This window comes from Marmota flaviventris, chromosome 5 (genome assembly GCF_047511675.1).
Source record: "Marmota flaviventris isolate mMarFla1 chromosome 5, mMarFla1.hap1, whole genome shotgun sequence".
In the NCBI taxonomy this organism is placed as follows: Eukaryota; Metazoa; Chordata; class Mammalia; order Rodentia; family Sciuridae; genus Marmota; species Marmota flaviventris.
The window spans coordinates 161711712-161729686 of NC_092502.1; the positions used below are offsets into that span (position 1 = coordinate 161711712).

A 17975-nucleotide genomic window follows, 5' to 3' on the forward strand; every position below is an offset into this window, starting at 1 on the left:
AGAAGTCCCTGCTCATACAGTGGAAACTCTACTCCAGGCTCAGTAGGCCAAGAAAAATGGATCCTTATACACTTCACTACAGCTTACTTGCAGGGCGGAAATTTCAGACTAGGAAGCAAATCAAAGCAGACAGTGGGCTTCCATCTCTATCCAAATTCCACTCACAGAGGAGGAGTGTTGCAATGGGATGAACAGGCCACTCCACCAGCCCCAGCTGCAATCTGGTGCCTCAGAGGTTTTCCCAGGAGAGACAAGCTGTGATAAAAAAGTGCTCACCTATAGGGGTTAGCTTTATTTGGAACAGAAGGTAGGGAAGTTTTGCCTAACAATATCATCAAAAATAATCACCATCTTTGTTGTGAGCAATTAAAAGGAGGAGATTCTGCCACTTTTAACAACTTGGATGAATCTGGAGGACACTGTACTAAGTAAAATGGGTCAGACTCAGAAAGAGAAATACAGCATGATATAACTTAAATGTGCAATCTTAAAAAAAAGGTGAATACATAAAACAGAGAGTATAGTAGAACACTGATTACCAGGGGCAGGGAGAAAGACAAAATGGGGACAAATTGGTCAAAGGACATAAATTTGCACAAAATAAGTAAGAATCAATAGCTAACACAAGGACTTTATATAAAGATATTCTATTGTATATTGAAATTTTCCTAAGGGAGCTCTTCCCCCCCCCCCCAAACACAAGGTATCATGGAAAGTACAAGAAGATTGATTTTCATGTCTGTAGTAATTATTTCACTATATGTATGTACATCAAACCATCATGTTCATACCTTAAGTACATATAATGCAAACTTATTTTAAAAAAAGAAACACATGATGATAATGTATCAGAAAATGGAGAATACAATAAAGAGAAATATTAAAAAAAAGAACTAAATGCAAATTCTAGAATGGAAAAGTACAATATATTAAATGTTACATTTAGTATAGGGACTTGATAATAGATTTGAATCGCAAGGGGAAAATCATCAAACTTGAATATAAATTAATAAAGATTATTTTATTCAAAGAACACAGAGGAAAACAGAAAAGAAAAATGCACAGAGTCTCAACAAACATGTAACATCTTTAAGCATATCAATGCTTTCATAATGTAAGTATCAAAGAAGACAAGAGACAGAAAGAAATAAACTATTAAAGAAATAATGGCTGAGTACATTCTCAGTTGGTCAAAAATATTAATCTACACATTCAGGAATTTCAGCTAAATCCAAGAAGAATAAACACAAAGATAACCATACATATAAACATAAAAAAATGTGAAAGACACAGAGAAAAACTTAAAAGCATTAAGAATAATAACTATGTACAATGAAACCGCAATGAAATGAACAGCAGACTTACATCAGAAACAATGGAAGTCAGAAGGCAGTAGAACAACAAACTCCAAGTGCATCCTCCCCAACAAAAGCAAAACAAAACACTGTCAACCAAGACAAGAAAGGTCTCTGGGTGAGTTTGGATCAACCTAATTTATTTCACTTCCTTCCTCATCATTCCCAATAATATCTGTACAATCTACTGAGAACAGGACATCCTGAGATAGGAAACAGGGGGGAACAGCCCAAACTCTGCTCCAGTCTCCCTTCCATCTTGAAACAGAAAGTGCTTGAGTGTTTTTACATTGTGCATTACAGTCACCAGGGTATGAAACCCAGGGTGAGCTGCATATCAGGATCATTTAGCTATAGTGCTAGTCAAGCATATGCAGGCAAGACCAAGACTCCAACCTCCCTGGGCAGGTTGTAGAGCCTCAGAGTCCAGCTTATGGGGACTCCTAGGCTTCATTTGTCTCTTGCCTCCAACCCAAAAGTAAATACCCACTTTGTGTGGCTTATTGTGTATTTGGTGTTCTGCCTCATCAGATTTCAGATATGTTGGTAGCCAATACTCAGTGAACCTTCTTACCAAACCAGTAATCTCTAATCTTTATGCAGAAAATCAAAAACAACTTTGAAATACCACTTTATAATTACGAGAGTGGATAAAATAGAAAAAATAGACATTAAGAAGTTAGAAAGAATGTGGTGAGATTGGAACCCTCATAAACTGGAGGAATGTAAATGGCACAGCTACTATTGCAAATAGCTTGGCAGTTTCTCAAAATGTTAAGCACAGAGATTTACATGACCTGGGAATTATACTTCTAGGTACATACTGAAGAGAAATAAAGACACATGTCCACACATAAACCTGTTCACAAATGTTCATACCAGCATTATTCGTAACGGAAAAATGAAAATATACAGTAGTGTTTACCAACTGATAATGGATGAAACAAAATATGTGGCAAAATAAAGCAGTGGTATATACTACAGCATAGATGAATTGTGAATATATCATGCTAAGGAAAGAAGCTAGCCACCAGCAAGCCACAGGTTGGATGTTTCTCATAATAAATGGGCAGATAGGCAAATCTGCAGGGAATAGGTTGGATTCTGAGGCACTTCAGGAGTAAGAGAATTTGGGGAAATGGGGGTGAACTCTAGGGTTTTATTTCTGAGGGGATGTCAATGTCTACAATTAAATTTTGGTACAAACTACACAACTCTGATTATACTAAAACCCACTGAAGTGTACATTTTGAAGGCATGGACTTTGCATTATGTTAATTATACCTTGTTACAGCTTATATTTAAAATAAATTAGTATTTATCTATTTGGCTTATCAGATTAAGTGAATAACAAGTGTGAAGCTACTAGCAACTTATTTTGCACAAACATTCAACAAGTGAATATCATTCTTGCAATCATCATCATCATTATTTCTAGTCCAGGTGTTCTATCTGTTCAACAGTTTTTATTATCTAAATGAAAACAGGGCTTTTTGATCCTTCCTTTTTCTCCTTTATTTTGTCTAAGCATTAGAATGAATTTGTGTGAGTGTGAGGTCATTACAAGAGACACATACTGTCAATTTGGTAGAGATGTAAGTATAACAGATATTGTCTTGAAAAGGTCATGCTTATTGTTAACTAATATTTTGAATCAAGATGATTGGTGGTACAGTATACCAATATTATTTGATATAGTACTTGATTAATGTAAAAATATTGATCTCTTTTTTGGGGGTGGTATTATCAAGAATTCCATAAATTTCTTAGATGTTAGGCACCTTTCTTAGGATACTTGTGATCCCTCCCCTGATGAGCATCACGTCCTGACTCTACCCTGAAGACTGGGCTTGGTCTTGGTTTGTGGACCACTCCATGTGCCACCACGGTGGTGAGGTGCCCTCTGTTGAGTCTCCTGGTGCTCACTGCCTCTCCTTGTTTAAGTACCTGGGAGAGAATGTACCCTCCCCTGCCCCTCTCATCAGCCATGGTCTCTCTGGGCCCAGGTCTGGCAGGCTCCAGGGACACAGTTCTGAAGCCCACTTACCATTCACATCCTTTTTGTCAACATAAATCTAAAGTAAAATGCTTGTTTTATTAGTTTTGCTTTTTTCCTTTATGATATTTGTTTGCTACAAAGAGAACAACGACATCAACTAGATTTCAGTGCTCTTCAAACCAGTCATAAGAGGACAACTTGGAAAATGTTCCACATGCAGAATCGGACGACCCAGGGGAAACTTTATATGGCTCTGGAAGGTGTGTGGCCTCACTGTGGTGGCCATGGCACAAGATGCTACACTCTGAGGCAACATGCTTGGAAACTCAGAAGTGATATTTTCATCCTGAAGGTTAAATGGGGAGAAGAGGGAGCACTTCCCACTAGACAGGATCCTGCCTTCATGTGCTTTCCACTGGGCCCTGCCAAACTGTCTGGGTGAAAACAAATAGACCAGCGCCTGGCCACACCCAGGGCCAAATTCCTTAAATAAGGAAGTTCTTGTCTCCAGGGAAAAGCCTATCCACTCAAGGATGGTTTGGAACCAGTTTTCAAGAAAGGACAAGAGCTACAGAAGCCTGCTCATGCAGTCAATGGCCTGTGGATGTCACAAGCTCAATCCACCTGCACAGAGCCTAGTATGCCCAGAAAATAGACCTACGGCCCGCGAGGGGACAGGAAGTCCTGCTTCTCACATGCAGTCAGCAAGCAGCATCTCCTGCCCCTTCCTGTGAGCCCCATGGACACCCCAAGGGCAGGCAGCTGTGAACTTCCAGCCCTTGGCTGCCCTGGGGCTGAGGGTGCAGTGCAGCCTTTTCTCTGGGCGCAAACCTGATGCCACAGCATGGACTTGGACGCATGGCAGGCAGCGCACCTCTCCTGGCATCAGGAGCAGCACAAAATGCTCTACTGGTTCCTGGCTCCCACCAGAGAGGGGGTCAATGAATTCCACCTAGAAACTGAAAAAAGTCTCAACTGAGGCTGCAGGTAGCTCAGGGGCAGAGCACCTGTCTAGCCTCCCTCTGCTGCTCCTCCTCCTCATCTTCTCTGAGGTCTGGGTTAGACTTGAACTAGAATCTGAACATCCCCAAATGATAAGAGAGCTCTCATCTCATGGAAAAGACACTCTCTTGTTCTTCACGTGCCAAAAGATTTGAAGGTGAGGGGTGGGGCGACCCCCAGCTGGAGAGAAGCAGTAGATTTGACTGCTACTTGAGGGGCCCCTTCAATAGTCTTCTCATCTGGCTAAAGTGAGAGGACTTTTAATCCTTCCTTTTTTTTTTTTCCTTAAAATGCCATTGGTTTGTCCTATCTCAGGGCAAGTGACTCTCACTCTAAAGGCCAGCTGAGGTCACATTTGCAATGACCGTCTATGGACAAAATATCAGGCAAGCTGGCGTTCATGTATTTGGAAGATTAATGGTGAAAACATACAAATTTCTATTCCCTAGGTCACACTATCAGATTCCATTGTTTACTGCCCAGAGGAGCCCATTTTTCTGTTCTTTTTCACTTTTTATCTGCACAATTACACTTCTGCTGTTAACTCCCGTCATGTTCAAAGAGAGCCAGAAATCCCAAGCTGCTGCCAGCCAGCTTGATGCATGGGATACCTTCCAGGGCATAACTCAACTACCACGGGAGGGCCCTGCCTTTTGGAGATCCAGGGTCGTCAGTGGGCCTGTCTCCCCGCTGTTAATGGCAAAGACCCACCCAAGCCCTAAAACCAGAGCCAGCGTTGCCGAAATTGGAAAGGCATGTTCCACCTTCCCACACATGGCTGGTCTAAATCTTTGCAAAAGAAAATCACGGAATAGATGTCATAATTTTGTGCAATACATGAAGAGTTTCACTCCATGTTATGATTTGGAAATGGGGTTTCTCAAAAGCTCATGTCTGAGGCAATGAAACACAGTTTAGAGGCAAAATGATTTGGTTCTGAAAGCTTAAACCTAATCAGTAGACTAAGCCATTGATACGGAGTAAGTGCACTGCACCTGTAGGCGGGTAGAGTGTGGCTGGAGGAGGTGGGTCACTGGGGGCATGCTTTGGGGTTTGTATCTTGTCCCAGGTGAGCGGAGTTCTCTCTCTGCTCTCTGGAGGCCACACCCTGAGCTGCTCTCCTCCTCCAGACCCTTTCTCAAGATGTCCTGCCTCACCTTGGGCCCAGAGCTTTGGAGTTGGCTGTCTATATGTTACTAACACCTCTAAAATCATGAGCACCAAATAAACTTCCTCCTCTAAAATTGTTCTTGCCATGTCTTTTGGTCATAGTGATGAAAAAACTGACTAAACCACTCAATTAAGGAAGACTTGCTTTGGGGAGAGGATGAGAAAGAACCAGCAAAATGGTCTTCATGCTCCACAAGAGAGCGAAATCACCCCCACCCCTGAACACCTGCTCCACGCATCCCAAACCAAAAGCCTTTACAAAGGAGAGCAGGAATGAGATCGACTCACATCAGATTCCTCTCAAGAGTAGAAAAAGTATTTTACAGGATTCGGCATTTGCTTATATGTAGCTATTCAAAGAGCGGTTATGGATGTGATTTTGACATCCGATGCCCCCCACCCCATACACACACAAGTCCTTAGGAGCTGTGGGCTCTGGAGTCCTTCTTTCCTGCAGGAAAGGAAGTGGAGGACAGGCTGGGAGCATTTTCCCTAGCTGTGGACGATGTCCAGAAGCCCATGTGCTCAACCTTCTGCTCTGCCAGGGCTGGAAGCGTCCTGACCACGCAGTTTCACTCTGGTCCCGGTCACGTTTTGTTTATCTGTGCCTGAGATTAATTTGTGGCCGACAGTCTAAGTATCTCCTAAGCCTTTTTCCCCTAAAACTATGGAAGCATTTTGAGGAGAGAATTCATCAAGATTTCGGCCTGAGCAGGCCTGAGGGAGGCAGGGAGAGTCCCAGCCGGCACTTGCTCCTCACCCTAGGGTCTCTGCAAAGTGCAGTACAGGAGACAGTCACCTACTCAGGAATTGAAACCTGCACCAGCAGAGGCACCATCTGATGTGGCCAGTGTTGCCCTGGTCTCAAGCTTGTCACCAGCATCAGACTGACAGGAGAACGTTCTTAAAGTCTCAAACACCAACCAACTGACCAAGACAGCCAACCCAACAACTAGAGTCACATGAAGACATTTCCCCTGTTTCCATAATGGACTCTTAAACTAAGTAAAAACCTTGCTACAAAGCTGGTTGACACAGACCTGGCTGCAAGTTCAATACAGGCTTTCTAAAAAGCGGAGTTCATCTGCCAGCCGCGAGGGCAATGGTGGGGAGGGGTCTACACAGCTCATTTCAGTTTTACTTGGCAGTTTCCCCCTTCTTTTACAGATGTCTGCCCCATGATGACAGAGGGACATCTCTGGTGGTGCCCCCCCTTTTAGCCAGTGCTACCCACATCTCAGTCCTGGCAGCCAGAACCATCACACTCACCAAACCTTGGCAGGTTGAAAGGGCCACGGAGGAGTTTCTGTGGGACCTCAGGTAGCCTTGGTAGAAGCAGAAGTCCTCGGGTGGGAACATCTGCACGGCCTTGGTGCCCCTCTTCCCCAGGGTCTGCACCACGAACCCCGGAGCCACCAGGTTGCTGGAAGCTTTCAAGTCCACCTGGAAGTCATGCCTGGAGCCCTTCAGCCGGAGGTGCAGAGAGTCACCTCCTGGCTGGGCCAGTGCCCTTCGCCGCCGCTGGTGGTGCACGATGTCGTGGGACACGTAGTCACCTCTGCTGTCAACCTCATAGGCAGACACCAGGTCATACTCTGAAATCAGAAGAGAGGCAGGAAGCTGAGTACCTTCAGGCTTTTGGAAAGAACCACAAAGTCTTAGAATCAAGACTACCTTAGCATTTTCACCAGTAAGAAATGATGGAGGAAAATCCAACACCTTCCCATCCTCAGATCCAAATGCGGGCTAAATAACATCTGAGTTAAAAGGAAAAGTCTTAAAAGTCACTTTTAGGTAAAACACTGCTGCTCTCATAATGCCTTATTACCAATGCAGAACGTTCTATAACATTTAAAAGGGAAAATATATTATGGATCATGTAAGACCAAAATTGGTCTTCTAGAATTATATCTCATAAATTGTATTGCCAGAGTAACCATCACATGTAGTCATTTTTACAGCTCTGAGACATTCTGGATTAATATTGTTTTTATCATTGACCATCTTCAGTGATCTGACAAATTTTATCTTAAAAAATCATAATTTTTTATAAAATAACTTGCTGCTTAATTATTGAAAAGCAGGAGAAAGTGCAGAGTGCCGACATACTCCAGATCTACCAGGTGCCAGTTCTAAATGCTGGCATGTGCGTCTGCACCCACTGGAGAGCTCATGAACCCTCTATTGGTCTGGCTTCCCCTCCTGTTTCCTTGGGCTCTTGTAATTTGATCGGATCTCACATTCCTCTGCCCCTCAAAGGTCACCGTCATACTCTTCTCCCCATTAAAATTTATACTGTACCCGTTTACACCATATTCAAATTAATTAATTCTTTTTAAAAAGCAGAAGAAATCCCAAAGATGCTAGCAGGTTTCTGGACAAGCATCCAAGCCTTCAGGACCATGGTCACAGGCACTTCCTAGGGCTGCATCTGGGGTCAGGCCCTTTCTGCAGAAGAAAGAGCGGAGCTTGGGGCTCTGAGGGATCCTGGCAGGTCCTGTGACCACCCCTGTGTCTTCTCCAGACGACTCCTCCCTCTCCCGGAAACCAGGACCTGTCCTCTCGTCACCACCATCAACAATACCCTCCAGGGCCCAGGGCAAGGTTGCTTCCCGGAGGGTGGGAGGGAAGGCAGGGCCTCACCCTTGGGGTCAGATCTTGCTGCCCAACATGTTCTCCGCTCAGACCTGGAGTCGACTGCCAAGCAAAGGCCGCTGTGTCAAGGCCAGATCACAAAATATTTTAGTTAGTGATTTGTCAGCTTGTTTTATATCTTTTCATTATTTAACCCATTAAGTCTCAGTCTTCCAATTACAAATTGACACAGGTGCATTAGTTTGGAATGATTTAGAGCTTCCATTTCCCACCCACTTTAAGGCCCTGTGTCAATTGACATATATTCACATGCTCTAATCACTGTCTATTACTTATCTCAAAAGAATAGACCTCCACAAACATAATGATTATTTCAGAGTTACCATACATGGGACATAAGTTTTCATAGGTGTCCCACATCCCAGATGATGGGGCACAGTGGCTTATGCCTATGGTCCATGTGCCTCCAACTTCTGGTGAGCTCTGGGCCTGCACATTCTAGGAGAGGGCTGGCTTCCTCTCCTGAATTTTTTCTACACACTCACACACTCTAAAATATCAGCAGGGTGTGAGGCCTTCCACTAAATGTGAGATGTCTTTGAAAAGGACACTGGACCCAGCCCCAGAGCAGGCCAAAGGAATCTCGCCAGCATCCAGGTGGACATCCTGTGGACCCACAATGTAGTTCCTCTGGCTTGTTGGACATAACCCCAGTGCTCATATTCTAAGAATGCATCTCCCCTCTGTTATCCACATACTCTCTCAGGAAGCTGCTCTGCCAGACGCTTAAGAACCCAGCTCTTCTCTGCGTTGGCCTGAAGATAAAGTAAAACCTCAATCTACTTCTGTCAAGTGGAATTTGTTGTAAGTCAACAATATTCAATAAATCGTTTTTGGAGATGGGGAGAAGATTTTCTTCACAATTAAACTTCAGAGTAGACTGTCCTTCTGCTCCTGCTCAGTCCCGGTAGGTGACTGCGTGGTCACACGGGAGCAGGGCTCTGGGAAAAGGTGTGTGTTGGCTTTGGGGGAGGTGAGGAAGGCCAGGGATGATGGCAGGACGTACCCGGGGAGCCTGCTGCTGGAGCCCAGGGCAGGGTGAGGGCCCGTGCAAGGCCGGCAGGGGTCAGAGGGCAGGGATAGTCCCCCTCCATGCAATTCTTTTTAGTTCAGAGCCAAGCTGAGCTCTGCTGGGCCCCACAGGTCAGTCCCGACCGTGTGGTATGAATGGGCCCTCAGCCTACCTGACTGGGGTGGGGAGGGCCTAGCAGACTGGAGAGGCAGCAAGTTCCCACAGAGGACTTGACAAGTAACCACTGATCTGCAACTAACCACTGAAGAAGGTAACTTGTGTCTGACGGGGTAAAATAGGTTGGCAACACTTGGTATTTTAATTAGGAAAATGAGAAATCATATGAAACTGATGAAAGTGCCCGTCTGGTGGAGAAGGAGAACTGGGGCAGGGGTTGGTGCTTCTGGTGAGATGTGGGAGTCTATAGTCTGCTCCAGGTGCCACTCAAAGAGGAGGAGCCTTGCTCCTGTGTGGCCTGCATCTGCCCAAAGCACTCTCCTTACAGGGAGGCACCCCTCTCACCCCAGGTTCTGGGTTCTAGGAAAGGCTCCTCCCCATAATCTGTTAAGGCCTCTCACCACCTGGCCTCCCAGGGGGAAAGCTTTCCATTTGCCCCTGGCCCCTTACCCGTCCTTCGGGGTCAGTGGGGACAGGAAGCACATGGGGTTGCTTCAAAGCACAGCTCATCAGCAAACTCTCTTGCACACAAAAAGGTGACAACCAAATTAAAAAGTCACACTTCTCCCCAGTGACATAAGCCACTTCTTACGACCTTTATTTTGGAGGGTGGATGATATTTACCCTTCACTGAGAGGAGGGTGTGATTGGTTGAAGGACCTCTTTCCCTAGGGCACGCAGTGCTGTGCTGAGCAGGGAAGGACAGGCAGCCACCCAGGAGAAAGGTTAACGTGTGGCATCGCCCCATTTCCCTGGCGCAAACACCCTGCACGGCTGGCTTCAGTGACCAACATGGTATTGCTGGCACGGAATCAGGAAGGGACTGACGGTGGTCCATCACTGTGACGTGTGTCCACCTCACAGACGCCAGGTGCTAACGGCCTCGGAAGCACAGGGGACAGCAGGATGCGGGAAATTAGGAAGGGAGGGGAGCTGCGTATTTAGCTGTTTTGAAACGGGGCTTCATTTCTCTGTGTTTTTATACGTTTTGATTTTTTAGCAGTCAACTGAATAAACCCCCACCATGGCAGCCGCTGCCTCTCCAGAACTGGCATGTGCTGGTGGAGACCCCAGCTCTGCAGCCTGCTTCCATCCCTGTCCCTCCCCAAGAGGGAGGAGAAGGGCCTGCTGGGAGAGCCTCTTCCAGGTTCTGTCCAGTAGTGCTCAGCTGAGGTGACTCCCGCTCCCTTGGGACACATGGCACTGTCTGGAGACTTTTTGGTCATCACAGGGGGAAAGGGAGACTGTTGCTCCTGGACTGGGGCAGGCTGGACCCGGGGCTGTTGCTGAGCATTCCGCAATCATGGGGCAGCCCCCAGAACAGGATGCCACTACAGCCAAGGTTGAAAAACCTCCCTGTGCTCCAGAGGGCAGCCCTTAGAATCCCATGTGTGCTCTCAGGTAGAGTCTGTGGATGGAACAGCCAGAGTTCAGAGAATGAACCCACCCAGCAGGGTATCCCCCCCGGCACCCTTGGGAGAGAAGCCAGCTGGGACACCCGTGAGCCGAATGCTGACCCTGACCCTGCACTCCTGCTCTAAGACTGTAATCCCCCAAACAGTGGCTCATATGTCTTTAAAGCACAGTGAGATTCCTGCTGTTTGCAGTCCTTTAAAAAAGACCTTGTCCATGTAAGATGTGTTTAATGAGAAAAAAGTTTGTGGATCCCTGCTCACTCAGTACACTGAACTACATGATTTCAAGGTTTTTTGACCACAGCCTCACGTCTAGAAGGAGTCAGTGTAGAAAAGACCACTGCGGGTGTGGACCCCCTGGTGAGCCTGGGGGGGGGGCAGCAGGTAGCAGCTCCAGGCACTTTGCTTCCTCCTCTGTGTTCAGTGACATCCTACTGGTGGCTGGGAGTTGGCAGCAATGGGAGTATTTATACCACAGGAATCCAATCAAATGTATGAACTGGTGCCCAAGACCTCCCCCCCCCCAAAAGGGAGGTTGTCAAACATTTACAAGCAGACTGCTGGGCCATCCGGACACTGCCCTGTCTCCTGGCATGTAGGTGTCTGAATGTAAACCATTGCAAACTTCAAACAGACACACACAAACACACATCTTTTACATCCAGTTAAAGCAAGTTCTAAAGGACTTCTAAACCTTACTTAGGAAATTAAAAAGTTAGCAATCTGTGATGGGTCTTTGGTTTAACAGTGCCAGGATTTTTATTACAAAGATATATTTGTAGCAAAGAGCATTTAATCTCCCATTAACGAATAAAAAGCAATGTTGAATCAACAACAAAAACAAAAACAAAAAATTGGCATGTTTCTTAAGAGTCTGAAAATGGAATGGATCAAGGACATCCATGGCATGCTCTCTCCACTGGGAGATTGATCGCTCAGACACCCAATAACATTTTGGAATTGTTACTTGGAACAAAAATCAGGGCCCTAGATAGTTATTTCAAAATCAACTTGTATCATGGGTACCTGACATCCTACAGTCAGCTGATCCCAAGGTCACATGAAGTGCATGATAGCTCTGCTACTCCAGACCCAAGCAGGGAGTACTGCTGAGTGGTCTTTCCTCTGGAGGTGTGGACACTGTCCACTGATGCCCACTTTCTCAGTTCAGCCTTTCATAAACAAAGAGCTAAAGCACAAGAGGGTTGGGGAGGTGGGGGCGGGGTGTCTACTAAGACAAAACCTCCCTGATGATGGCTCACACCTGCTTCAGGTTCGGACCCAGCCAGGTAAGTAGCTATCATGGGCACACTGTGCTAACGATACCAGCTGACAAGGTGACAAAAAGATGCTTCCCTTCGTGCTCACAGGAAAGGTAGGAAGCCCAAGTCTTAGGCAGGAAGCACAGGCTTTTCTTCCTGAATAGTTCTCTATCTATAATGTTCTTGTTCTAAATAAAACTTCAAAAATACTATAAAGTACTCTAAAATATCCTGAATCCCTCTGGAATTTTCATGATTTTATTCTAAAACAAGTACTTTTTACCAAATCTTAAAAGAAATACATGAAGGTGGACCATTAACTTCTAATATGATCATGTTGTAGAATGCACGGGGAGAGAAGCATTAAAGGAGATAAGGATCGCTACAGAAGGGAGCTTTAAACAGACCCAGAGTTAACTTTCCCCTTAAATACAGTGAAAGTGATTTTTAAAAATTTTATATTATTTGTATCTAGCGCCCTCTGGTGGTGCTCAAAGGGGCCCATGGTCTAGCATCAATCTCCTTATATACTATGTACAATTCACATATTCATTCAGTAGGAGAGAATTTCAACAGCTAATGCATATATATTTTGTCTTTCTGTTAAACAGGATGAAGAAACTGCATGGAAGAATTTGTAATCATTAACTCTACTTCTCTAGGTTTTCTAAGAACACATTGAAATAATCAAACCTAGTTCTTCCTCTAAAAGCCAATGTCATTCCCTGTGGAAAAATGATACAGAGAACTAACATCCAGTCACTGCTGCCGCATGGGGCACAGAGAGAAACCACCTAGAGACCAACGTCACACATCTGCTTTCTCGTTTATCTGAGGAGGTAGCATGACACAGACCCATTCCACTCAGATGCTGCAAAAGCCACTTGTAAGCAGTAGAAGCCAAACCACACACTGTAGAAGGATCAGATTCCCTTCCCTACCAAATCGTGGCACAGAACACAAACATTGCTGATGACATCACAACAAGCTAATTAGCCATTCCACTCACTATGATGTTTCATTTGTGACTCAGTTCTTGAAAAGCATTAACTTTTATACTCAGATCACAAGCACTGTGGGAAAATGTCAGCCTTTTGTCTCTTACTCTGATAGTTAGATATAGAGGGAGACTTGGGGTGGGGGAGAGGAGGGGAATTGAGAAACTCTGGTAAAGACTTTACATCAATGAGGTGTACATTAACCTATACGTTGGTCTAGACCCTGCCTAGGCTCTTCTAATTTTCTAAAAGTAAATTATATTTCCTTGTCTCTTTCTTACTATTAAAACTGGCACACCGTGACTATTATATCAGGAATTTCAATATAAATATCGTGAAAGCCCACTCTTGAGCGCGCACTCAGGCCGTTTGAAGAATGCAGTGAAACGTCTTAAAAGCAGAGTTTAGAGTTAGGAACATTCGCAGCGGTTTATAAACCAGCGGTGGGGTTTTTACGAGCTGCTAAATTGCAAGGATTAGAAGACCCCAATTCTATGACTTACCGCCGGTTTCCATTCCTCCAGGCCGCTCCGGGGGAGGGGGCAGATGCGGGACGCTAGGGCTTCCAGCCGCTGCAGCTGCGGGTTCCATCGCGCACGCAGGTGCCTGCTGGAAAACACCTTGGTGAGACCTCCGGGGTTGCGGGAGAGGAGCCCCGGGAGGGACGTGTCCCCACCTGTCAGGGATGCACGGCTACCGCCTGTGGCAGAAGCCCACCTTACTCACCTGCACGCAGACCTGCGCCAGCAGCAGCACCCAGAGCGTCGCGCAGCCGGGGACCCTCATAGCCAGGTCTCCCCGCGCAAGCTGGCGTTGCGCTCCTGAGTACAGTTCGCAGGCCTTTATACAGGGGCGCTCGGCCGTGAGGGCGGATCACTGGATGTCCCGCAACCGGGCAGCAGCTAGCTACCAGTGTGCAAGCGTGCAGCGAGGATCCCACTGGGGCTGGGCTCAGGATTCCAGCCGCCACTCCAGCGCCCGCGCCGGGGTTATTACTGCGCCTCCGCGCAGCGCGGGGGGTGGAGTGGCAGCCCCAGTGGCTAGGGCGGCTGAACACCCGCCCGAACCGTGGGAGAGCCTGGGAGGAGGGGAAAGGAGGGGAAGACAGGAGGGGGAGAGAAGAAGAGGAGAGGGCAGAACAGGGTAAGAGGACCCAGCAGACCTGCTGTTGGGTTGCAGGACTCTGCGGTTAGCCTTGGGCGGCCGGCTTCACACACAGGAGGGCTGGACTTGCGCAGCTCAAAGAGCAGGGCACCTGCAGCCAGCAGGATTGCTTTCTGACGCCCTGGCTTTCTCCGCGTCCTGCCTGCACCCTGGGCCCTCCGGAGGGTGCAGAAGATACCCTCTTAACGCCCTGCGGAGGGTATTGCATGAGCACCAAAGGGTGCCCAACCTTACTGGGCGCGCATGGGGCTGGGCACGCACGGGGCTGTGTGTAAGCTCATGTGAGTGGATCTAGGCTTTGGGAGCTGGGTGATCGGTGATCGAGGAATTTCACTCTTTCACTGCTGGCCTATTGGATTGTACGGTAGGGTTACTGAGTGCCTGGGGAGCCTATAGGCAGGTCTAGGGGCTGCAGGGAAGTTCTGCCTCAGGTATGGCCAAAGAAACAGCAGTATGCTGCCACCCACCTGGCCTGTGTTCTGCACCCTACATGGCATGTCACTGCTTTTGATAGTGCACCACATGTGTACATCATTGCACAATAAGTTCATGCATACGCACGTGCATAAGTACACGAATATGTGTCTGCATCTGTGTGAGTACATGCAAAGGGTATCTCTCTGCTGGCTGCTCTCCCACTCCCACACTTTCCCTAGGTCCTGGGTCTTGGGCTTCTGCTGCTGTAGTTGCAGAGTCCCTCACATTCAGTATGGTCTGACCTTGCTGAATTTGAAATTTTGGAGAAAGGTTGCATGAGAAAATGTGGCAGGTGTGCTCTGCACTTCTCTGCCAACCTGCGTGGAGCCGGTAGGTGCCCAGGGAGAGCTCACAGTGGACTTCTTGCTGTAGGCAGTCCTGAGTGTCAACCATGCTGGGCAGATCACCTGGCTGGGCCTGAGCTGCTCCTGCGCTCTGAGCCGGTAGGTGCCCAGGGAGAGCTCACAGTGGACTTCTTGCCTCACCTGGAAGGGTGAGAATGAGCTTGGACAGTGCCTGGATGTCTCCAAAATGTTCTTCAGGCGGAGGCAGAATTTCCCTTTCTCCTAAGTACAGGACTTTGCATGTTTGGTAAATGGGGCTTCTAATGACCTCCAATTGTGTCCAGTGTAACATAAAAGGGAATCAGACTTTCCGAGTGGAGTTTCCCCATGGAGATGACCAGGGCCTCTCTTTTATAAATTCAAATGGATGAAATGAAAGAAGAATGGTTGAATATAAAATGTTTCACTATTAGGGTTTTTTTTTTAAAGACTAAAACCAAAACAGTGATTAATGAGTTTCTTTCCATTGTGAAAAGTTAATGCTGTTCTTTACAATGGTGCAGGTTTCCCATTTCCTCTAGTTGTACACGGAATCCAGTGCTCATCCTAGAATAGGAGAGGGCAGACTCCAGCCTGTGGGTACACCTGGGAACTGACGTGGGTGACAGATCTTAGAACACTGTGCAGTTACTTAAAGCTGCTTCTCAGGCTCAAAATGCATTCTTCTATCATATATACCTAATTCAAATAAATAAATAATTAAAAACATTACATAAAAAGGGGGACAGTTGGAAGTGAGTGGCCAGTGTGTGGGTTGTAGCAATAGTGATGGGGGCCAGATAGACCAATTTTTTTTTTTTTTTTTGTACCCAGAATTGAGTCCAGAGGCACTTATCCTCAGCCCTTTTAAATATTTTATTTAGAGACAGGGTTTCACTGAGCTGCTTAGGGCTGTTATTGAGGCTGACTGTGAACTCTAGATTCTCCTGCCTCAGCCTCCCAAGGCGCTGGGATTATAGGCATGCACCACTGTGCTGGACTTCAACCTGGCTTTTAAAAGGAAGACAAGGATCCAAATTTGGATGTAGAGTTTTCTTTAATTAAAAACATCCTACAAATATAACTCTAAGGACAAATATTGCAAGGATTCAAGCAGCGATAATCCTTCAGTCTGTGACAGGTTGAGAATTTAGCCCTGAACTTTAAGGTCTAATTTAGAAAAATGATGTTGTTATACTTTGCTTAGAGCCTGAGCTGTCTGGCCAACTGCTTTTGCAAGTAAAGTTTCACTGAAACCTGGCTCATTTGTCTACAGATTGTCCATGACTGCTTCACAATGCCAAGGCTCAGGTGTCACAGCAGAGACTGTGTGGCCAACAAAACCCAAAGGACTTACAATCTGGCTCTTTCCACAAAAATGTGGCAGATACTACCTTTTTAGTCCAACAGATGTTAGCAGTTGCCTGTATTCTGACAGCAGGTTCTCCTTCACTAAATCATTCGAAAAATCAAGGATATGTTTGATAGGGAATAAAAATTAAAGCACAATGAAAAGAAAGTGCTCCCCAAAGTACCTGGCTATGGTGCTTTACCCCATGCCAGTGACCTTTTCAGATCAAAGAAGCAAGTGCCCATCACCATGGGGAAACTTAGGGAACCTCAGATCATAAGGATGGAACTTGGTCACAGCTCTTTTCTAATTGGAGTCAATTTTAAACCAAAGCAATGCAATGGGCAGACGGTACACCAAACATCAAACACTGTTCTCACAACAAACACAGAAGAGATGCGGCAGGTTTGTGAGCTGTGAAGGCCGTTCACCCTGTACTCCTGCTCCTGATCCATGATGTGCACAGAGGGGACTAGTCAAGTGTCATACAAACTGGAATTACTTTGGGTGTGGACGCTTAAGGGGAAAACTGTCACAAGGACCTGTTGAAAAACTCCTGCCGCTCATATTGCTTTCCAAAAGATTAATGTCACTATTTATTACTTTACACAGATTAGAAGAGCACAATTCCAATGAAAAACTTAGTGCCAAATAACTGCAGTCTAAAGTGAATCTTGTCAATTCTTGCTGGGGACAGATGAGAAGTGAGGCCCCAGAGAGGTGTAAGCAGGTCACTTGACCTCACCTGACCCTACCTGACGTGTGGCAGAGTGATACCAGGTCAGGCCTCATGACGCTTTCTCAAGTCATTCCCCAGTCCCCAACCCCAAAAGGATGGCTCATAGGTCCAAAGCAGAAAGAATGCCCTTTCAATGTAAAAATAATAATAATAATAAATAGAAAGCACATGAAGAGCAAGAGCAGGGGATACTGATGTGAGAAGCTACATTCTGAATCTAGATAGAAAATAAGGACGGGGCAACAGGTCTTAGGAATTGTGTGAAAATTGGGACTCACCATGAAGACTGACAGGGGAGCTTCAGAAATGAGGGGACATGGAGGCTCTTTTGGACTGGTTGGCAGGACCTGGCACAGCCCTGGGTCTCCTCAGGATCCCTCATCTAAGTCCTAACTGCACCCGAGGAGCTCAGCTCATCAGTGGCAATGGGATAGCTAGCCTTGGTCCATGGGAATGAACTCGTAATGTCCTAAAGCCTAAGGGGTGTTTTAGCAGCTTGCATGCCAATTCTGTTGCTGACCGTGCTCTAGAATCTGCATTCCTCCTTCACTCTGAGTCTTCAAAGATGAAAGAAGAAAGGAAAGTTGGAACTAAGGGGAACAGACGATATTAGATTCCTGAATTCAAAATAAGACATTTGTGAGCTTCTTCCTCCATTGTTAAACACAGAATTAAATTATTATTTAATTCAAATAATAATAATTCATTGAGTTATTGTACAAGATTAATTATGTGGTTTTTTTGCATTTTATGATCATCATTGCAAATTTAACATTGCTTATTTTATGACTTCTGTTGGGATTCCACAGGCCCTCTTACAGTAAGGCGCTTGCTGTCACCCAGACGGCTGGGGAGGGAGACACGCGTGTGTTCTCA

The 17975-nt window shown here is 46.0% G+C and overlaps 1 protein-coding gene across 1 annotated transcript in view; it reads right to left on the minus strand.

The window, feature by feature from the left end:
- Positions 1–13831, minus strand: part of Adamts16 (ADAM metallopeptidase with thrombospondin type 1 motif 16) — a 122601-nt gene extending 108770 nt beyond the window's left edge. Inside the window, exons 1-3 of the mRNA XM_027943926.2 lie at positions 13772–13831; positions 13549–13654; positions 6796–7121 (exon numbers count right to left, since the gene is read on the minus strand). Coding sequence (XP_027799727.2) covers positions 6796–7121; positions 13549–13654; positions 13772–13831 — 492 coding nt within the window. The remainder of the gene's footprint in view (positions 1–6795; positions 7122–13548; positions 13655–13771) is intronic.
- Between the last annotated feature and the right edge of the window lie 4144 nt (positions 13832–17975).